The sequence below is a fragment of the Drosophila arizonae genome, chromosome 3 (genome assembly GCF_054131065.1).
Source record: "Drosophila arizonae isolate 15081-1271.41 chromosome 3, UAZ_ARI_1.0, whole genome shotgun sequence".
NCBI classification, from domain to species: Eukaryota; Metazoa; Arthropoda; class Insecta; order Diptera; family Drosophilidae; genus Drosophila; species Drosophila arizonae.
The window spans coordinates 18,967,865-18,985,758 of record NC_142923.1 but is presented as its reverse complement, the minus strand read 5'-3'; the positions used below and the strand labels follow the sequence as shown (position 1 = coordinate 18,985,758).

General features: G+C 41.8%; 9 protein-coding genes across 25 annotated transcripts in view; 4 read left to right on the top strand and 5 right to left on the bottom strand.

Moving 5' to 3' along the window:
• LOC108611074 (proton-coupled amino acid transporter-like protein acs) overlaps positions 1–4,344 on the bottom strand; it is a 62,653-nt gene extending 58,309 nt beyond the window's left edge. For 3 of the 7 annotated variants that reach the window (XM_089465507.1, XM_089465506.1, XM_018003530.2), the window contains exons 1-4: positions 4,208–4,344; positions 3,734–3,886; positions 2,033–2,213; positions 17–941 (exon numbers count right to left, since the gene is read on the bottom strand). In XM_089465507.1, coding sequence (XP_089321633.1) covers positions 17–941; positions 2,033–2,213; positions 3,734–3,769 — 1,142 coding nt within the window. In that variant the 5' untranslated portion in view covers positions 3,770–3,886; positions 4,208–4,344. Of the gene's footprint in view, positions 1–16; positions 942–2,032; positions 2,387–3,548; positions 3,662–3,733; positions 3,887–3,970 lie in introns of those variants that run through there. The other 4 variants (XM_089465502.1, XM_089465503.1, XM_089465505.1 and 1 more) reach the window with 4 other exon arrangements.
• A 96-nt stretch (positions 4,345–4,440) lies between these two features.
• On the top strand, positions 4,441–4,863 carry Dad1 (dolichyl-diphosphooligosaccharide--protein glycosyltransferase subunit). The gene has a single exon (XM_018003541.2). The coding sequence runs from the start codon at positions 4,441–4,443 to the stop codon at positions 4,777–4,779; it is 339 nt and encodes a 112-aa protein (XP_017859030.1). The 3' UTR covers positions 4,780–4,863.
• Rcd4 (Reduction in Cnn dots 4) lies at positions 4,797–5,525 on the bottom strand. The gene is made up of 2 exons (XM_018003540.2): positions 5,211–5,525; positions 4,797–5,154 (listed from the first exon to the last, which is right to left on the bottom strand). Exons 1-2 carry the CDS (start codon positions 5,523–5,525, stop codon positions 4,879–4,881), a joined length of 591 nt encoding a protein of 196 aa, XP_017859029.1. The 3' UTR covers positions 4,797–4,878.
• A 105-nt stretch (positions 5,526–5,630) lies between these two features.
• Positions 5,631–6,525, top strand: LOC108611081 (transmembrane protein 126). The gene is made up of 2 exons (XM_018003537.2): positions 5,631–5,886; positions 5,946–6,525. Exons 1-2 carry the CDS (start codon positions 5,768–5,770, stop codon positions 6,496–6,498), a joined length of 672 nt encoding a protein of 223 aa, XP_017859026.1. The 5' UTR covers positions 5,631–5,767; the 3' UTR covers positions 6,499–6,525.
• A 135-nt stretch (positions 6,526–6,660) lies between these two features.
• Positions 6,661–10,127, top strand: AlaRS (alanine--tRNA ligase, cytoplasmic). Its single transcript, XM_018003528.2, has 3 exons — positions 6,661–6,812; positions 7,035–8,054; positions 8,111–10,127. The coding sequence occupies exons 2-3, from the start codon at positions 7,060–7,062 to the stop codon at positions 10,017–10,019; spliced, it is 2,904 nt and encodes a 967-aa protein (XP_017859017.1). The 5' UTR covers positions 6,661–6,812; positions 7,035–7,059; the 3' UTR covers positions 10,020–10,127.
• Positions 10,128–10,491: 364 nt separating this feature from the next.
• LOC108611080 (haloacid dehalogenase-like hydrolase domain-containing protein 2) lies at positions 10,492–12,266 on the bottom strand. Of its 2 annotated transcripts, XM_089465517.1 has the most exons (5): positions 12,126–12,266; positions 11,676–11,966; positions 11,300–11,596; positions 11,023–11,242; positions 10,492–10,964 (listed from the first exon to the last, which is right to left on the bottom strand). In XM_089465517.1, the coding sequence occupies exons 2-5, from the start codon at positions 11,798–11,800 to the stop codon at positions 10,797–10,799; spliced, it is 810 nt and encodes a 269-aa protein (XP_089321643.1). In that variant the 5' UTR covers positions 11,801–11,966; positions 12,126–12,266; the 3' UTR covers positions 10,492–10,796. The 2 variants fall into 2 exon arrangements, with proteins under 2 accessions (XP_089321643.1, XP_017859025.1); XM_018003536.2 differs by lacking the exon at positions 12,126–12,266 and having other exon boundaries at positions 11,676–11,977.
• LOC108611075 (mitochondrial ribosome-associated GTPase 2) lies at positions 12,267–13,555 on the top strand. Its single transcript, XM_018003532.2, has 2 exons — positions 12,267–12,401; positions 12,467–13,555. The coding sequence occupies exons 1-2, from the start codon at positions 12,282–12,284 to the stop codon at positions 13,463–13,465; spliced, it is 1,119 nt and encodes a 372-aa protein (XP_017859021.1). The 5' UTR covers positions 12,267–12,281; the 3' UTR covers positions 13,466–13,555.
• Wdr82 (WD repeat domain 82) lies at positions 13,471–14,608 on the bottom strand. The gene has a single exon (XM_018003534.2). It carries the CDS (start codon positions 14,502–14,504, stop codon positions 13,551–13,553), a length of 954 nt encoding a protein of 317 aa, XP_017859023.1. The 5' UTR covers positions 14,505–14,608; the 3' UTR covers positions 13,471–13,550.
• Positions 14,609–14,825: 217 nt separating this feature from the next.
• On the bottom strand, positions 14,826–17,799 carry LOC108611076 (pancreatic triacylglycerol lipase). 10 transcript variants are annotated; one of them, XM_018003533.2, is made up of 6 exons: positions 17,645–17,799; positions 16,415–16,449; positions 16,031–16,097; positions 15,560–15,967; positions 15,111–15,497; positions 14,826–15,053 (listed from the first exon to the last, which is right to left on the bottom strand). In XM_018003533.2, the coding sequence occupies exons 2-6, from the start codon at positions 16,440–16,442 to the stop codon at positions 14,909–14,911; spliced, it is 1,035 nt and encodes a 344-aa protein (XP_017859022.1). In that variant the 5' UTR covers positions 16,443–16,449; positions 17,645–17,799; the 3' UTR covers positions 14,826–14,908. The 10 variants fall into 10 exon arrangements, with proteins under 10 accessions (XP_017859022.1, XP_089321642.1, XP_089321636.1 ...); XM_089465516.1 differs by having other exon boundaries at positions 16,415–16,446; positions 17,681–17,779; XM_089465510.1 differs by having other exon boundaries at positions 17,452–17,765.
• Positions 17,800–17,894: the final 95 nt, after the last annotated feature.

The following is a 17,894-nucleotide window of genomic DNA, read 5'->3' as shown; positions in this document are numbered from 1 at the left end:
CTATATATCTACTTACACATCACCCTGTGGCAAATTGAGCGTAATGCTGCCCTTGACACTCTCACCGTACTTCAAGTAGCCAAAGAATCCAACGGAGGTGTACAGACAGGCCACAATGACCATGCCCGTGTTGAGAACCCCAGTTGTGCCGCCAAAGTCTTCGGGTGTGCGCATGTTATTCTCCAATGGCAGCACCACGCCAATGCCCTCGAAGGCATAGATCGCCGTGCCAAAGTACAGCGGCAATGTGGCCCAGGTGGCGTACGGCTTAACCGTATGCGTGTCGGGCAAATCGTGCAGCATATACGAAAAGCTAATGGCTAAGCCGGCCACCGTCAACACGGCCGCAATCAGAGAGACTGGGGTCAGGTACTTCAGGTTGCGCACCAAATTCAACAGCACCATGGGCAAGAGCATCAACAGCAGGTAGATGCGTACATCCAGCTTAAAATAGTGATCCATCACATCCTTAATGTTGAGCGCCACGAACAGAAAGTAGACACAGCAGAAGCCAATCTGTGTGATGAACAGAAACGTGGTCACAACTCGTCGCGCCAAGTGCGAGTAGCGTCGCAGTCCCAATGGACCCGTGTCGAAACTGCAGAAAGCCACCTCCGAAAAGTCCAAAGACGGCTGCTGCAGCCGTCGGCACAACTCATGCGAGCAGTTGACCAGCATGTGCATGCAATGCGTGCAAATGGCGCCCATTATCAGGGTGCCAAAGAGACCCACATAGAGGCCGGCGTTCTTGAATGCCTCCGGCATGGCCAATATGCCCGTGCCAATGTTGCCTTTTAGCAGATGCACCAACGTATCGAAGTTCGATGTGGGATGTTCGAGCGCGCGATGGTGTGTGGGATTGTAGAGCGACTTGCCCTGCTGCTCCTCGCCCGTCTGGCTGCTCTGTTCATCATCATCATCACCGTGGGCTGCCGCGTGTACTGTGTTAACAAATTGATTATTTATTAATATTTTATTTATATATGTTTTTGTTAAATTTTTTATTTTCATTCCCCAATAAAGACATTTGCTTAAATTTACATTAGAATGGTTTTCTTTGAATATTTTCATACTGTTAACGTATAGAGTAGTAGTAGTAGATTTACCTTCATTTTATAACACCTCCAACCTCTTAACAAATAAATAAATATTTATGCATATTTAAATACTTTTCTCGCTTTGTTCTACAGTTTTCATATGCCAAAAATCATGTAAAATATAGATTAAAGCAACATACACCTATCATAATCTGTATATTTTAATCTATATTATATATCTCTTCCGCTGGCTTTATCATATCGGTCGTTCTCTCTAGGAAAAACGTTCGACGTTCAAAAAAGAATTGCACCATGCCCATTAATTATGATTCTTATCAAAAATCGTATTTATATATAGCAAACAAAGTCATCGATTACGAAATAGAACATGTTGTCTACAAATATTGTTTTTGTTTTGTGTTTGCGGCTTTCGGTTACGTATTTGGGAAATATATATTTATATAAAATCAAGGTAAAAATTGAATTCGGAAATTTAAGAATACCATATAAAATACCCTTACAAACTTAATCATTTTAATTTAAAGTTCTAGAAAAACTAATCTCTCTTGTAGCAACAGATCTATTATAATCGTTAATTATAGATTTAACAAATAATCCTGACGCAGTAAAAAGAACTAAAAGGGCTTTTAAAAAAAATTTAAAAAATTAAAACAAAAATTAAAAAATTGCCATAGTAATATATTTTCTTCAACGGCTGCCTTCGAAAGCTGGGCTTAGCAATTGATTTATTAATAAAACTTTAACTTAAAGTTAATGCCATCAGGCTTTTAATTTTGAAACATAAATTCACTCTTAAAACTAGTATTACTATGTTTTATTATTATAAAATACCAGCTTAATGTCGATAATTAAAAATCTAATTTAATTCTCCTATTTTCTCTTAAGATTCAACTCTTATACTGTTGTAAATACACATTCAAGTGCCAACTTTAAGCAAATGTCATTTGAGCATAGGGAAAACAATGGAAACTTACCTGCGATGCTGTCCTCGCTGTGCACATTGACCAGCGTACTGTCCGGCGGTGAGCTGCGTACCGGCGGTCGGATTAAGCCGTTTCCGCTGCGATTGCCTTCATAATCGGAATTGTCGCTTTGCTGCAGCAGCAGCGGCTGTCGCTCGGACATCTTCGGCTTGCGCTTGGCGGGCTCGGCAAGCTGGAAGATCAATTGGGTCAGAGAAAGAGAGCCGACAAGAGAATAGAAAACTCGATGAATGCTGATGGATGTGTGTGCGTGTGAATGCGCGCTCGTGTGTGCGTGTGTGCGTGTGTGAGGGCAGGGAGAGAATGTGGGTAGTTGATGCGCTCGCCTCGCCAGCTGAAGTCACACTGAAAACAGAAACACTGTAAATGCCGCTCTTCGGTCTGGCAAATTTTCCGCTGACTCAGTTTTTCTACAGAAACTCGGACAACGGGCGGATTATGTGTGCATGATAAGGGATATGGAAGGAGAAGTGGAAGTGGAAGTGGAAAGTTTTCAGAGTGCAACTATAATGGACTGATATGAATATAAGCCTTGGACTTGGACTTGATCAGTTGCAAGCTCGACTTGATTGCATATACAGATATGAATATATTCGCATATAATGAAAACATATATGCACATTATTCATAAAACGATATCAAATCGAGCAGGCCAGTGACTCATTTGATTTTGGTTCTAACGTGGGGGCTCAGGCACAAAAAACAAGCCGCGAGGCGATAAGCATTCATTATTTATTTATTTCATATATAGAAATTTTATATAGTCTGTCAAATCTCGCCATGTCGAAATGCGTGCGAATTAAGTAAATATCAGCCCATTGATACGCCCACAAATACTAAATGTATATAAAATACATAATGGACATACAAAAGAAGTTGTTTAAACCTGTTCTATGTAGTTATCTTATCCCGCCTGGTAGACTTTGTTTTGCTAAATGCTTTGTGTAAACATTATAATATATATAAAGCTCTTTATGACTTTGTTATTAAATTATCTAACTGTGTCAAAGGAATATAAACAAATATGCATGTTCTGATATGATTTTCTTAAGGCTAAAGAATCAAAAGATCGTTTACATCTAAGAGGAATTCATAAATTAAAAAATAAAAATATGAATTAAATCTCAATATATGAACGTTTACTGTAGTTATAGATTTTTTTTATTATGCTATTGAAGATTAAAAATTAATCATTTGATAAAATATTTCGTTATAAATAAAAATATTTTTATGAATTGATAGCACATTTCTGCGTAAGAGATAGCATACAAACCTATGCCTAAAGATAACCAAAACTAATACCTATATAAGCAATTAAAAACTAGTTGGCCTAGAACCAGATCCAGACCCAGACCTAGACCTAAAGACAGACCCCAACTCAGACCCACAAACAGACTGAGACTGTGGCACGTTCCAGGCACTCACATTTCCAAGTAGCTCAAAATACAATAAGCTCAATTGTGCAACTTAGACGACATATGATTCAAATAAAAAGAAAAACACTTACAAATAAAAATTCTAGATAAGTTATCTAGATACTGTAGTAAATGGATATGCGGGCAGTTGGCGCGTTGATTGCGCTGGCAGTTAAGAAAACATATAAATAACGTTCAACTAAAACTGTAAGGAGAAACATAAATGAAAATTAACTGAAATTAATCGTAGTTGGTATACCAACTATTTTCCACATACCTGTTGAAGGTTTGTCAATGGGGTTAAGTCTTCCATTGATTTTCTTGCTTTGACTTGTCTTTGTTGTTGGTTTTTTTTTCTCTTTTATGCGCTGCTGACACTGGCAATGAATGTGGCGCAGCGAAGGTCACGGCGTCGAATTTAGTACAATTCCTGTTGAACAAAGAGCATATGTTATTACTCGTTTTTAAATGTAAATTGATTATTCGCAAACAAAACATGAATGTATGTTTATACATATGTATGTAGATCAAGCGTGCAGATTTCTTTGCACATGTGTGTATTGTTGTTGTTGTTTGCTAGCTACTCGGATTTATATTGCACAATTTGCACACACACACACACATACACACACCTGCAGCAGAGTGTGCAGCATTGCAGTATTGAATTACACTTTAATGAATGAGCATTGACTCAGTTTCTTGGTGCTTTGCCATACGAACGTTGCACAGGTAACACGTAAATTATCAATACCTTGCTAGAGCCAATGATGACGCGACCACAAACAAAACAAAACCAAAACTCTTGGTCTGCTTCTTCTTAGCGCAGACATTCGAGCCATGCCATTCACAGCGCTACGGCTAAATTGCTGGCGTTTTCCAACACTAGTTGCCAGGCGTTTTACGTGACGTGTCTGCCGTTCTGCAAACAAATTAATAACAAAATAAATTGAATATTGAAGAAAGAAATAAAAATAAAGCCCCAAAATGGTTGAAATCAGCAGCGTAATTTCCAAGTTTTACAGCGACTACGTGCAGAACACACCGAAAAAGCTAAAACTCGTGGATATCTACTTGGGCTACATTCTGCTAACCGGCATCATACAATTTGTTTACTGCGTCCTGGTGGGCACATTTCCCTTCAACTCATTCCTCTCGGGCTTCATCAGCACCGTCAGCTGCTTTGTGCTGGCCGTTTGCCTGCGCCTGCAAGCAAATCCACAAAATAAGGCCGTCTTCTCGGGCATCTCACCGGAACGTGGCTTCGCCGACTTCATATTCGCGCATGTTATTCTCTTTTTGGTAGTCATGAACTTCATTGGATAAATTAAACACATAAGTGATTTACGCTGCTAAAATCCATTCGTTTATCGGAATAATTAAATGTATAACTTAAAATAACAAACATAATGTTTCGTTTTGTCTTTATATGTAGCGATAGCAATTCGTGTAGGCATGCAGGAAATCAAATTCATCGAATGTAAAATCCATTGTCAGCTCCGGCTCGGGCATTAAAAGCTGCACATACTCAATTTTCTCTAGATAGTCGGTGAGTATTGGTTCGGCCATATTATATTTGTTGGAATCCCGAGGTTTTGTCGTTCTCGGTCGCTCCATTTCACGCAACGAGTCGTTCACGTTGATAGGTATCAAGTCCTTGAATACTGTTTGTGTTGATGGAAAGTTCAGCTTCTTGACAACCTAAATGTTGAACATATATATAGAGATTTATAAACTGGTTGTATACTTGTTTATACCTTGGGTGCAATAGACGCCTTGGTGCGTGGCGTTAGGTCCAGTTGAAGATCCACGCGCATATTCCGAACTGAATTGACCTCAACCTGGGTGCGCACCATGGTATTGAACTGCGGCACTGCAAACTTATTGGGCGCAGTCTCTTGAGGAACTATGGGTGCCTTTTGCACCTTCTTTTCTTCTGGTGGCGAAAAGTTTTCGTCGGTGGCGCCATTGTGTGCTTTAACGCAAACGTTTGGCGCTGATGACGCTAACTGCACCCGGCGTGACACTTGTTTTGGATTATACTGCAAGCGTGTTTTGCGCTTATGCGGCATTTTGAATTTTTACTTAATTTATTTATTTTTTTTTTTTTTACAAAGCGAATTTGGATTAGTTTTCAAATGTCTACAATGGTGCTGACAGAAAATTGATGTTTTACAACACTGGGGTGAGCCACATCTGTGCCAATGCGAGTAACTATGTCAACGTTTTACCACACTGCCACCGCATTGGCGAACAGCTGTTTTAGTTTCATTCTGCTGTTAATACAAATTCTATTTTGATTATAAATTAAAGTATGGCCCTATCGCGTGCTCGGCCTAATGAACTGCCAACTGATGCAGTCATCATTTCAGAAGATCACGCGCTGCGATACCAGTGGAAGATCATAACATCCTGGGACAAAATCGGAGAAGTGTGCGTACAAAATTCAAGTCGCTTATCTAACCGCTGATACCCTGATTATATTTGTATAGATGGTCCTTGCGCTATGCGCCCGGCATACTCAGCGCCATGGCGGCCGCAACGGGCGCCTACGTGAATAATCATTACCGCAGACGCTTACGTCTGGGTGCCCATGGTCGTCTTTCCAGCTATTTGCCCATTGTAGTCGTGCCAGCCATCTTCACAATGCTGACACATAAATTCTTTATACAGAGTCCGTTGCTGTTGAGGCCTTTAACTGAGTGCCCCGTGTGTACGCAGGTCCGCAGCGCCGCCATCCAAACGGCATTGGGTGTGGTGTATCCCACGATTTTGGCACCCTTCGCCGCCTTTATGTTCGCCAGCAGATGCTATACCTATCGATTGCCTTCTATAACGGAAAATCCACGGGAAGTCTTTATGCTGTATCGAAAGCTAACACGCCCTATTATTCCTGCAATTTCCACACTTATTGCGATACAAGCATTTATAACCATGTACCTGACGGGCAAGGAGGAAACGCAGAACTATAATATAATGCTGCGTATGAAACAAATTGAACAGGAGGTGGAGGAGCAGCATATGCCACAACGTTTTGACTTTTAATTAATATAAAAAAGAAATTGCTTACAATTGTTGTATTTACTTGAAAAAATGTGTGTTTTACAATTTCGGCGCCAATTGCACGTAAAGTTGATTTAGTCATCGATATTTAACGGTTTGAATGTTAGCTCGATAGTGATGGGTATCGAACTTGTGCGGCAAAATAAAAAAAAGTCGGGATGAACGATACTGGAGCTTTCTTCACTCATTGCAAACTGGCTCACAGCTGAACTTGCCGCATTGGAATCGGTTCAACTTACACGTTGCTGCAGTCGGTTGACGAAATTGTTTTGTATTTGCATTTAATTCTTCCAAACGTGAGTAATGCGCAACTAATACATATACAAATTGTGTCATAAAATAAACAACTTCGTGAAAGTGTAACAATATAATAGATTTTGTACAATTTAGTCACGTCAAAGACAATTTGTGCACTTTCACATTTTGCATTGAATACAATTACATATACGAACGCAATTTTCCGTCGCGTGGCAATGGGCCAAAACTAACCTTTTTTCCTTTGTCTGCTGCACTTTCAGTCAATATCAACAAAAAATATACAAGATGAAGTTCCTCACCGCGAAGGAGGTGCGCGATGCCTACCTGAACTTCTTCAAGGAGCAGAAACATATCTACGTTCACTCGTCGAGCACCATTCCGTTGGACGATCCCACTCTGCTCTTTGCCAACGCCGGCATGAATCAGTTTAAGCCCATTTTCCTGGGCATCGCTGATCCCAATAGCGAGATGTCCAAATGGGTGCGTGTTGTCAACACACAAAAATGCATTCGCGCTGGCGGCAAGCACAACGATCTGGATGATGTGGGCAAGGATGTTTATCACCACACGTTCTTCGAGATGTTGGGCAATTGGTCGTTCGGTGACTATTTCAAGAAGGAAATCTGCAGCTGGGCATGGGAATTCCTGACAGACCGTCTGAATTTACCAAAGGATCGCCTGTATGTCACCTACTTTGGCGGCGATGCAGCAAGCGGTCTGGAACCGGATCTGGAGTGCAAGCAAATGTGGTTGGATCTTGGATTGAAACCCGAGCATATTTTGCCCGGCAGCATGAAGGATAACTTCTGGGAAATGGGCGAAACTGGGCCGTGTGGTCCGTGCTCAGAGCTGCATTTCGATCGCATTGGCGGACGCAGCGTACCCGAGCTGGTGAATATGGATGATCCCGATGTTTTGGAGATATGGAATCTGGTGTTCATACAATACAATCGCGAATCCGACGGTTCCCTAAAGCAGCTCCCCAAGAAGCACATCGATTGCGGCATGGGCTTCGAGCGTTTGGTCTCTGTCATCCAGAATAAACGCTCAAACTATGATACGGATTTGTTTGTGCCACTCTTTGATGCCATACAGGCGGGCACTGGTGCTCCGGCCTATCAAGGACGTGTAGGAGCCGACGATGCCGATGGCATTGATATGGCTTATCGTGTGCTAGCCGATCACGCACGCACGATAACCATAGCTTTGGCTGATGGCGGCAATCCCGATAATACGGGGCGAGGCTATGTACTTAGGCGTATTCTGCGTCGCGCTGTGCGGTAAGGGAAGCATGCTGATTATATTTGTATATATATTTATATCGATTCCTTTCCAGCTATGCTACTGAGAAGCTGAACGCTAAGCCTGGATTCTTTGCCACTTTGGTGACTACCGTTGTCGAACTGCTGGGCGATGCCTTTCCCGAGGTCAAAAAGGATCCACAGCACATTATGGACATCATTAACGAGGAGGAGCAGCAGTTCTTGAAGACATTGTCACGTGGTCGCAATTTGCTAAATCGCACCATTGAAAAGCTGGGCGCCGATCAGAAGACCATACCCGGCGATGTGGCCTGGCGTTTATATGACACTTATGGTTTTCCTGTGGATCTTACCCAGCTAATGGCCGAGGAGAAGTCTCTGCAGATCGATATGGCTGGCTACGATGCGGCCAAGCATAATTCCTATATACTTTCGCAAGGCAAAGGTGCCAGCAAGATCGATGAGATCAATCTGGATGTGCACGCCATATCGGAGCTGCAGGACAAGGGCGTTCCACCCACCAACGATTCCTTTAAATACATATACGAAGCGGAGTCCAATGAACGCGACTCCGCCTACAAATTTAGCGATTGCACCAGCAAAATCGTCGCATTGCGATATGAGAACAAATTCGTGCAGGAGATTACCAGCGGACAGAAGGCGGGCATTGTGCTGGACAAGACGAATTTCTATGCGGAGAGCGGTGGCCAGATCTTCGATCAGGGTGCACTGGTCAAGCTGAACGATGAGGCCAATGAATTTCTTGTGGATCGCGTTTACAATCGCGGCGGCTACATACTCCACATTGGCGTCGTCGAGGGCACCCTGGCCGTGGGCGATGAAGTGCAGCTGCATATCGATGTTGAGCGCCGTTGGCTAACCATGAAGAATCACTCAGCTACACATGCTCTCAATCACTGTCTGCTGCAGGTGCTGGGCAAGGATACGGAGCAGAAGGGTTCGCTTGTGGTGCCCGAGAAACTGCGATTTGATTTCAACAGCAAAGCAGCCATGACCATTGAGCAAGTGGCCAAGACGGAGCAGCTGACCCGCGATATGGTTTACAAGGAGATGCCCATCTATGCCAAGGAATCCCAGCTGGCCTTGGCCAAGCGTATACGCGGCTTACGCTCTGTCTTCGATGAAGTCTATCCGGATCCGGTGCGTGTGATATCCTTTGGCGTACCCGTCGATCAGCTCGAATCCCAGCCAGACTCCGAGGCAGGTGAACAAACCTCTGTGGAATTCTGCGGCGGCACACATCTGCGTAACTCTGGCCACATCATGGACTTTGTCATCAGCAGCGAGGAGGCCATAGCCAAGGGCATTCGACGCATCGTTGCGCTGACTGGACCCGAGGCATTGAAAGCTCTCAAGAAATCCGAAGGATTTGAGAAGGAGATCAGCACGTTAAAGGCCACCATTGAGGCGGATAAAACTGGCAAAGACTCCAAGCTGTACGTGAAGCAAATTGTGGAGCTAACCGAACAAATCTCGCATGCAACCATACCCTATGTAAAGAAGGATGAGATGCGCAATCTGCTTAAATCTCTGAAGAAGACGCTCGATGATAAGGAGCGTGCCCTGCGCGCCGCCGTCTCCGTCACGGTTGTGGAACAGGCCAAGGCTTTGTGTGAAGCGAATCCCAAAGCAAATGTCTTGGTCCAGCAATTGGAAGCATATAACAATACCAAGGCGCTGGACGCTGCCCTCAAGCAGGTGCGTTCCCAATTGCCCGATGCTGCCGCCATGTTCGTATCGGTTGATGCCGACTCCAAGAAGATCTTTTGCCTCTGCTCGGTGCCCAAGAGCGCCGTCGAGAAGGGCTTGAAGGCCAATGAGTGGGTGCAGCATGTGTCGCCTGTGCTCGGGGGCAAAGGCGGCGGCAAACCCGAATCCGCTCAAGCTTCGGGCAGCAATTTCGAACGCGTCGACGAGATCGTTCAATTGGCCAGCAAATTTGCCCAGGCCAAGCTTAACTAAATTGCTTCTCATACAATTTGCATACTCAAAAGGCTTTTTCACCACAAAGAACTAAAATATACAAATATTTTAGACTGTTCCAAACAGTCGGAAATGTTGCATTTGAAATGGATTTCTGCTTATTTATAAAAAATTATATTAAACATTTGTACAATTTTTTCTAATTATTGGCAAAAAAAAAAATGAGTTTTTGAATTTAATCAACTTATTTAACGATGGGGGCTAAACAAAATTTTAGTTGTAATTTAATAACTAGAACTTTTAAGAGATTAGATAAAACTGTTTTTCGGCAGGCAAAGATGCCTTTAGCCTCGTTCGATACATACAATATTATTTTATTTATTAATTTTGTATGACAATGTCTTTATTGAATTGAGTTTATTGATTTTTATTTAGTTTATTAAATTGAGTTCATTCAAGGAACTTAAAAACCACTTATGGTAAGAGAGGGCTCTGTTTGTAAGATATAAAATTATTGGATACATCAATTTTTATTGAATATTTTATTTTAATTGAGTTGGGAATTTTCATACAAGAGAATATCTATAATTTGTTATTTATTTAATGTAGTCGGGAAATATAGCTAAGCACCGAATAGTTCTATTATTCAATCTTATCAAAAATTAAATAAAATATTCTTTACCTTCCGCGGCAGGTGTCGTCGCAACTTAAATTCTTACAAAAGTGCCAAAACTCCAAAGTAACTTTTACACCAATTCGTCTGTTAAATTCACTTGTTTTGTGAAAGTCTGGCAGTTTTTGAATTGAATAGTCAAACTAGTGCTTTCTGCACAATATCCAGTCGACGGCCTCGGCGAAATTTTTAACCACAGCCGTCGGTGCGGGCGAGATGGCTTCCAGAGCTTCTGGCAGAAACTTGCCTGTCTTGACGAGAATGCCCTGCATGCCCGCCTTCATGGCGCCTGCAATGTCGTCGTTGACATCCTGAAAACAATAAGTGTAAATCGGATAACAAATAAATATTTAAATCAATTCATCTTACATCGCCAATCATAATGCATTCGTTGGGACTCAACCCGTCTGGTATGGCATTGTTGAAAAAGAATTTATTTGGTTTGCCTATAACCGTTGCCGTCTTGCCCGTCGCATACTCCAAGCCCTTGACAAAGCAGCCGGGTCCCAAGGCCAAGCCATCCGAGCGTTTATAGTATTTGCCCTGATGCACGGCCACAAGTTTGTGCGACTTTTTCGCCATTAGCACACTATAAAGGAAAGTTTGAATAAAGCTTCAATGAAACATATGAAGTCTGCCTTCTCACCTGAACGCCTTATTTAGGTGAGCATAATCAAAGGCAGAGGGCGCCAGGCCCACAACAACCGAATCATAAGGACGACTCGAGTCCTCTTCAGGAAAATCTTTACGTGCATCGTCCGATAGCAAATAGAAAGGATTCAATTTCTCATTCTCCACATATGCAGCAGCTGCACTCAACGAACTGTATATCTCTTCAATATCCAGTTGAAAGCCCATTTTGATTAATAGATTGTAAAGTGTCTTTTTCGAGTCTTTGGTGGTGTTAGTTACAAATTTAACGGTAATATTACTACTGCGCAGCCTACAAGAAAAAAAAAAACATACATATATATGTATACATACATATTCAAGTCCATTGCAGTCTATAGCTGCTGACTTACCTATGCAATGCCATAGCAGCGTTAGGTGTTGGCTCATCCTCCACATGGAGTGTACCGCTAAGATCTATAAGCGCAGCTCTTACGGACATCTTTCTAAATTGCTCCAAACTTCTGCGGCACAGCATTAGATGACCATCGATATCACCCGCTATTAAATAAGTTCAGAAAAAGTATCGAGTAGTAGCTCGAATAAGAATCGTCGAACAAACTGTTGATTACACGACATAAGTCGATCTCGCATCGAAGCTCCTTTTCGTTATTAAAACCTAATTTAATATATGACGTTGCTTCCTGAAATATGAATTAAATATTATTCAAATTTTTCTTGATTTTCCCGAAGTATACTTATCCGAAGTATTCTAATCTTAGTTAACACTTTTATTTAGTAACATCACTAACCATAGTATGGTTAGTGTTAATATTGCGTGATTGTTTTAAGTCTTTACTTACATTATTGGGAATTCGTTTTATATATTTTTTAAAGTGCCGATAGATTGTACAAGGCGCACACTGATTGCATTCAATTGTTATCAATTATATATATCGATAAATATGCATGTATTATTGCCGGCACCGAAAGAAACATAAATAAAACCATATGACAAAATGTCGCTATTTCCAATTTCAGCTCAGTTAATAAGCAAATTTCTAACGAAAAGCCGAATAAACTATTGTCAAGTAGCCACGGCACTGCGTCCCAAAAAGAGCAAGTCGACAAGGAAAGAGGTAAATCAGTTATACAAATATATCAATGTTTACATAACTATTAAATGAAACATTTCTCATGCCAGGCACTATACTTTTCGGATGCGAAACGCGTACGAGCTATAGGCGGCAAAGGAGGCGATGGCTGTGTGTCATTTCTGCAATTGTGGTGCAACGAACGCGCCGGCCCTGATGGCGGCGACGGCGGGAATGGCGGCCATGTCATTTTCCAAGCCTCCAATGATGTGCGTAATTTTAACCATGTGAACAGCGTCCTGCAAGCAGTCGAAGGTGGCATTGGATCAGCTAAGGAATGCCATGGAAAGAATGCCAAGCACACGGTTATCAAAGTGCCCGTTGGCACCGTCGTACGGAATGCCCAGGGTCTGATTGTGGCCGATTTGGGAAGTGTGGACCTTATGTTTGTGGCAGCACGTGGGGGAGCGGGTGGCAAGGGCAATCGCTTCTTCACCACCGACAAGGAGACCTCACCCAAGGTTTGTGAGTATGGACCCGCCGGCGAGGATATGAGCTATATGCTGGAACTACGCAGCATGGCTGAAGTGGGTCTGATTGGATTTCCCAATGCCGGGAAGAGTACGCTACTGAATGCCTTAACGCGTGCTAAGCCAAAGGTGGCGCCATATGCTTTCACAACACTTCGACCCCATCTGGGCACCGTTCAATATGACGATCATGTGCAGCTGACCATTGCGGATTTGCCGGGCCTTGTGCCGGATGCGCATCGCAACAAAGGATTAGGCATACAGTTCTTGAAGCATGCCGAACGCTGCACCCTGCTGCTCTTTGTGCTGGATGCTAGCGCGCCGGAGCCTTGGATGCAGTACAAACAGCTCATGCATGAACTGGAACAATTTGGTGGCCGACTGGCGAAGCGTCCGCACCTGGTTGTGGCCAACAAAATGGATGTGGAATCGAGTGCGAGTAATTTTGAGCAATTGCAGCAGCAGCTGCAGCACCCGGAATTACTCGGCATTAGCGCAAAAATGGGGCACAATCTGGCGAAGCTTCTAGGCAATATACGCGTCGCCTACGAGCGACATAAAGAACAACAACGACAATAACATAATTGTTTTCCTAATTTATAATATTTAATTGTAATTATCTTAAATAGATTAGAAAATAAAAAAAGGTAGACAACTTATGAAGCTAAACACCCTCTTCAGACGTGGGCAGCCAGAAGGCCATGTTTGTGCAGGCTGAGGCGAGCATCATGTACTTGGGATTGAATTGGACGCATTGCACTGGACCCGGATGATCGCCATTGAGCACGGAGACCTTGTTGCCGGTGTCAGCATTCCAGATATGTACACGGCCATCGGTGCTGCCGGAGAAGATGAACTGCGAGTCCGGACTGAAGCTGGCCTCGATCGCAATGCCCTTGTTGTTCGGATAGCCAGTGAATGTTTGCAGCGGTGTGCCATGAAATGCGTCCACTAGTCGTATAACCGAACCATTTGTGCTGATTAGGATGGTTTTGCCATCGCGCGAAAATTTCAGACCCGTCCAGTCGCACTCCTTCTCCTGGTTGAGCTTGAATGTGACAAAGGGGCCCTTGTCAAAGGAGCGCAGATCGTACAGTTTAATGCTTTCCGAATTGACGCCGGCCGCAAAGATGAGACCCTCCGGATCGTAGGCAGCAATCGGCCGACCCGATAGATGCATCAGTCCCTGGCAGTTGGGTGAGCGCAAGTCCCACAGACGCAACGTTTTATCCAATGAACCAGATAGAAAGGTATCCTCCACGGGTGAGATACACAGCGAAATCACTTTTTTCGTATGGCCGGGAAAGTAGCGCAGATATTTGTTGTCATGCAAACTGAGATATCGTATGGTGTCATCGACCTTAGTTGAACTGTGTATTGCCGTATTGTTGGCATGCGTAAAATGTATCAAATCGACGCCATATTTCTTTGAATTCACAGTCCTTGATTGCGTGCCCTTCTCGCAATCGTATATAACAATTTGATCGTCCTCGCTGCAAGAGATCAGATGCTCGCCATTCGGTGCAAAGTCAATCGCATTGATTTTGTCTGTGTTTTCACGAAAGATTTTGGCTACTTTAAAGCTGCGGACAACTGAATCCGTTAATTTTATTTTCATTTTGACAAAACGCTTGTTTTCAACCACGCAGCAATTCGGCTTCTATCTTGTGTTATTTTCTTTATTTTCATGCAAGCACTAGTGGTGCGTAAATTGTAGCAACGAGGGCTGATTTCATAATCGATAAGCCTGATATCGATAGTTTTGGCGTCTCCTTATCACCGATATTTTAGAATGAAATATATTTTGAATATTTATTAAACTCGTAACAATTATATTGTATTTTATTTTTAAGTTTACATAATTCTTTACAAATGATTTAAACCAAATCAGTAAATTATTAATGCTTAACATTAATATGAATATAAGACAAAGATCCAATTAACAACATTCTGCAACATATTTATTTTACACACTGTATGCTATTTGCAAGTACATACATAAATATATATCATAAGCACATATCATTGCTCTACCTTTGCAGGTACTGAAGCTTCATAAGTATTGTTATTGCCTAACAGCTCCTTGGGATCCACATAGATTATGCCATCCTTGCCACGAGCATAAGGCGTCAAGCCATTCGTTTGTAAGTAAAAATCGCCATGTATACTAAGGAAACAAATAATAAATTAAATATATAATCTGAATATAAAGTACTTAACTTACTTAGTGGGACAATTATGACCCATGACAACAGGTTGCTCAGATTCAATAATTTTGTTTAGTTTGAAATCATCCCAGCTTTTGGCTGCAACCGCATCGAACTTAATTGGAAAACGGTCCGAGACGCTCTCCGCCCAGAACCACCAACTGCGCCGATGACTAGACAAATCATTATCGCTGAGCATTTTATAATTGCGCTTCGGACAGCCTGGCTGCAATGTCTTGCCACCGTTTGGCCAAAAGTCCGCGGTGCCCGTGCTGCTAGGTGCACCATATAACCAAGCATCTGTGTGAATAACATCCACGAATTCTGCATCACTTGCGCTTAGATGTGCGGCCAGACCAGCGGTGAGGTAGAAGAGGGGAAAGGCAGGATCCAGGCCGGTGATTCTATTTCAATTAAATAACAATGTTAATTATTATATAATTATACACTAAAAGCCAAAACGAACCTTTTAATTTTCAATACACCTTTGGATCGTCTAGTAATCTCACGGCCTATAATACCAGCCATCTGGCCGCCTAACGAATGTCCAACAATATGAAATTTCTCTATGTCCAGGCCATGTTCGAACATGTCCAGCAGAACTTTCGCTAGTTCCGGTCCCAATTGTTTGGCATTGACGACCGCATCAAAGATATAATTACCATCGGCCAGTTCACCCCAATCCAGAACAATTAGATTTGTATCATTGCGTTCCAGATAAGCCTCCGCAATCACATGTATGCTCTCCACATCGGGATCCTCCAGATATCCATGCAAATACAATACAGTATTCTTGTTCAAATCCAGGTGCTCATCTTCTAGCAAATTTTTGGAGTCATGCAGATCATAGATATCGCTATCAGCTACGCTGGGTCTGACATAATTAAAAGTATGTTAGCTTAGTTGCTTAGAGTAAAGGTTAACTGCTACGGCATACCCATAGTACAATATAAATTTGGCTGTCGTTAAGTCTGCCTTCGAGCTTTTGAGGCCACATAATAACCCTGAAAGTGTAGACCACAAAAGAAATAGAAGTAAAAATGTTTAATTACGTAAAATAAATGATGATGGGTGGGAAAGGTAAAAACGGTCAAAGATAATAAAAATTTCACAATGCTCGCATAACATTTAAGATTATGGGTTTATCTACTGCGATATATGAATTAATAATTGGGCCTATTTTCGCTTTTAAAAGTAAGCGAAAGCCTAGATTTTTAAAAAATTATATTACAAATCTTTCTTCATATACAAGGAAAACATCTTTTTCTTTTTTCATTCAAATTAAAAGTTTCGGACTCATAATACTTTTCACTTCACTTACTTGATTTATTTTTAATGGCTTTGTGCATATTTCTGCTGCAAAGAAAGGAATATTAATAGAACATAAACAATTTGATAACATAAATATTTACATTTCTAAAGTGTGCTTTATTTATTATAGGAATTCGATTTTTAATTATAATAATTATTTCCGGAATATCTCTTAGGTCTGTCGACTACTTCCAGTCAACTGCGCTGATTAATAAATACTAAGCGAAAATCCATCACAAAAATCACATTGAGTAAATCTAATTAAAGTGGGATTTGTGATAAGATAGCAAATACAGGCAATAGTATACAGTGGACGCGCATTTCGACGGATGAGCGTGGCTCGATTCATATTACATTTTCATAATATAAGAGTTTGTAGAATATGAGGTCTTTGGTTCAAGGAAATAGACGTCTAGGGTAGGCACGAAAGAGACAACAATATGTAATTGGCCGGCTTCAATTGGATGTTGGCAAATAGACCTTTCACTCTAGTTGGACTGTGGAAATACGAAGCTATGCATACATACATACATACATTCATACATATGTATAGTTGTTGATTTCAAAATCGCAGCCGACCACACTGCACCAAGCACTTGATTTATACTTGTAACAGTATTAGTTATGCCATAAATGTGTTTGGTGCCGTTAGAGAACACAAAAGAAGAAGAAAGTACTAACACTTCAATTTACATTTATTACCAGCAGCCCCATAGAGACACTCACTACCATCTGGCTAATCGGAGGAAGGGGCAGTTGAATGGAGACGGCGCTTACGTTTTAATAAAACGCGCCACTTGAGCTCAAAGTGCGATAGCCGCCGTCTATCCATGTAGTTAATAAATAGGCGGCGCTTGTAGGGGCCAAAAAAAGCCAGTAATATTTGTTATAAATAGATCTGTCACATGAACACGTTCGCCTGCAGCGAATAACCGTAACATAAATTGAAGTGCTGTGGCCCTAATTGCACTTTCTGAATTAAATCATAACGGACATACATACATAAGTTACATTTGCATACAAAAACACATACACACACACACTCACGTATCGGGCACTTTGACGGGTTTGTACAAAAATACGCGACGAATTAGAAAATTATTTATTGGCTTTCTCTTTAGTTACATGAGCAAACATGTATACACATACGCTGTTTACTGTAGTGTTTGCAGAACCATCAGTCAATATATTTGACATGTAATTTGTAATAAATATTAACCAAGCACTCCAAGAAACCTACGCGCAATGAATTTAAAATTCTTTTTGGACCGCACACCTTCATTAACTTGAGTCGTTAAGGTACAACGCGTCGCAACGCAATGACAAGCGCGACCGATCTGCGCTAGTAAACACACACTTGCTCTTTCGCTCTTCCTCTCTACACACACGTTCGTTCGTTTGCTCTCTGCAAAAGTGCAAACACTCTCAATCACACACGCACACACACGCAAATGGCTAAACGAGTATCATACAAAAACAACTTTGCCGTG

Coding starts and splice junctions, on each gene's coding strand:
- LOC108611076 (XM_018003533.2), bottom strand. CDS start 16,442: ATGCACAAAGCCATTAAAAATAAATCAA. Junction 16,098..16,414: donor AGCCATTAAAAATAAATCAA/GTAAGTGAAGTG, acceptor CTACACTTTCAG/GGTTATTATGTGGCCTCAAA. Junction 15,054..15,110: donor GGTCATAATTGTCCCACTAA/GTAAGTTAAGTA, acceptor TTGTTTCCTTAG/TATACATGGCGATTTTTACT.
- AlaRS (XM_018003528.2), top strand. CDS start 7,060: ATGAAGTTCCTCACCGCGAAGGAGGTGCGCGATGCCTACCTGAACTTC. Junction 8,055..8,110: donor ATTCTGCGTCGCGCTGTGCG/GTAAGGGAAGCA, acceptor ATTCCTTTCCAG/CTATGCTACTGAGAAGCTGA.
- LOC108611080 (XM_089465517.1), bottom strand. CDS start 11,800: ATGCTGTGCCGCAGAAGTTTGGAGCAATTTAGAAAGATGTCCGTAAGA. Junction 11,243..11,299: donor CACCTAAATAAGGCGTTCAG/GTGAGAAGGCAG, acceptor TTTCCTTTATAG/TGTGCTAATGGCGAAAAAGT. Junction 10,965..11,022: donor AATGCATTATGATTGGCGAT/GTAAGATGAATT, acceptor TATTGTTTTCAG/GATGTCAACGACGACATTGC.
- Dad1 (XM_018003541.2), top strand. CDS start 4,441: ATGGTTGAAATCAGCAGCGTAATTTCCAAGTTTTACAGCGACTACGTG.
- LOC108611075 (XM_018003532.2), top strand. CDS start 12,282: ATGTCGCTATTTCCAATTTCAGCTCAGTTAATAAGCAAATTTCTAACG. Junction 12,402..12,466: donor GCAAGTCGACAAGGAAAGAG/GTAAATCAGTTA, acceptor TTCTCATGCCAG/GCACTATACTTTTCGGATGC.
- Rcd4 (XM_018003540.2), bottom strand. CDS start 5,525: ATGCCGCATAAGCGCAAAACACGCTTGCAGTATAATCCAAAACAAGTG. Junction 5,155..5,210: donor AGGCGTCTATTGCACCCAAG/GTATAAACAAGT, acceptor TTCAACATTTAG/GTTGTCAAGAAGCTGAACTT.
- LOC108611081 (XM_018003537.2), top strand. CDS start 5,768: ATGGCCCTATCGCGTGCTCGGCCTAATGAACTGCCAACTGATGCAGTC. Junction 5,887..5,945: donor TGGGACAAAATCGGAGAAGT/GTGCGTACAAAA, acceptor ATATTTGTATAG/ATGGTCCTTGCGCTATGCGC.
- Wdr82 (XM_018003534.2), bottom strand. CDS start 14,504: ATGAAAATAAAATTAACGGATTCAGTTGTCCGCAGCTTTAAAGTAGCC.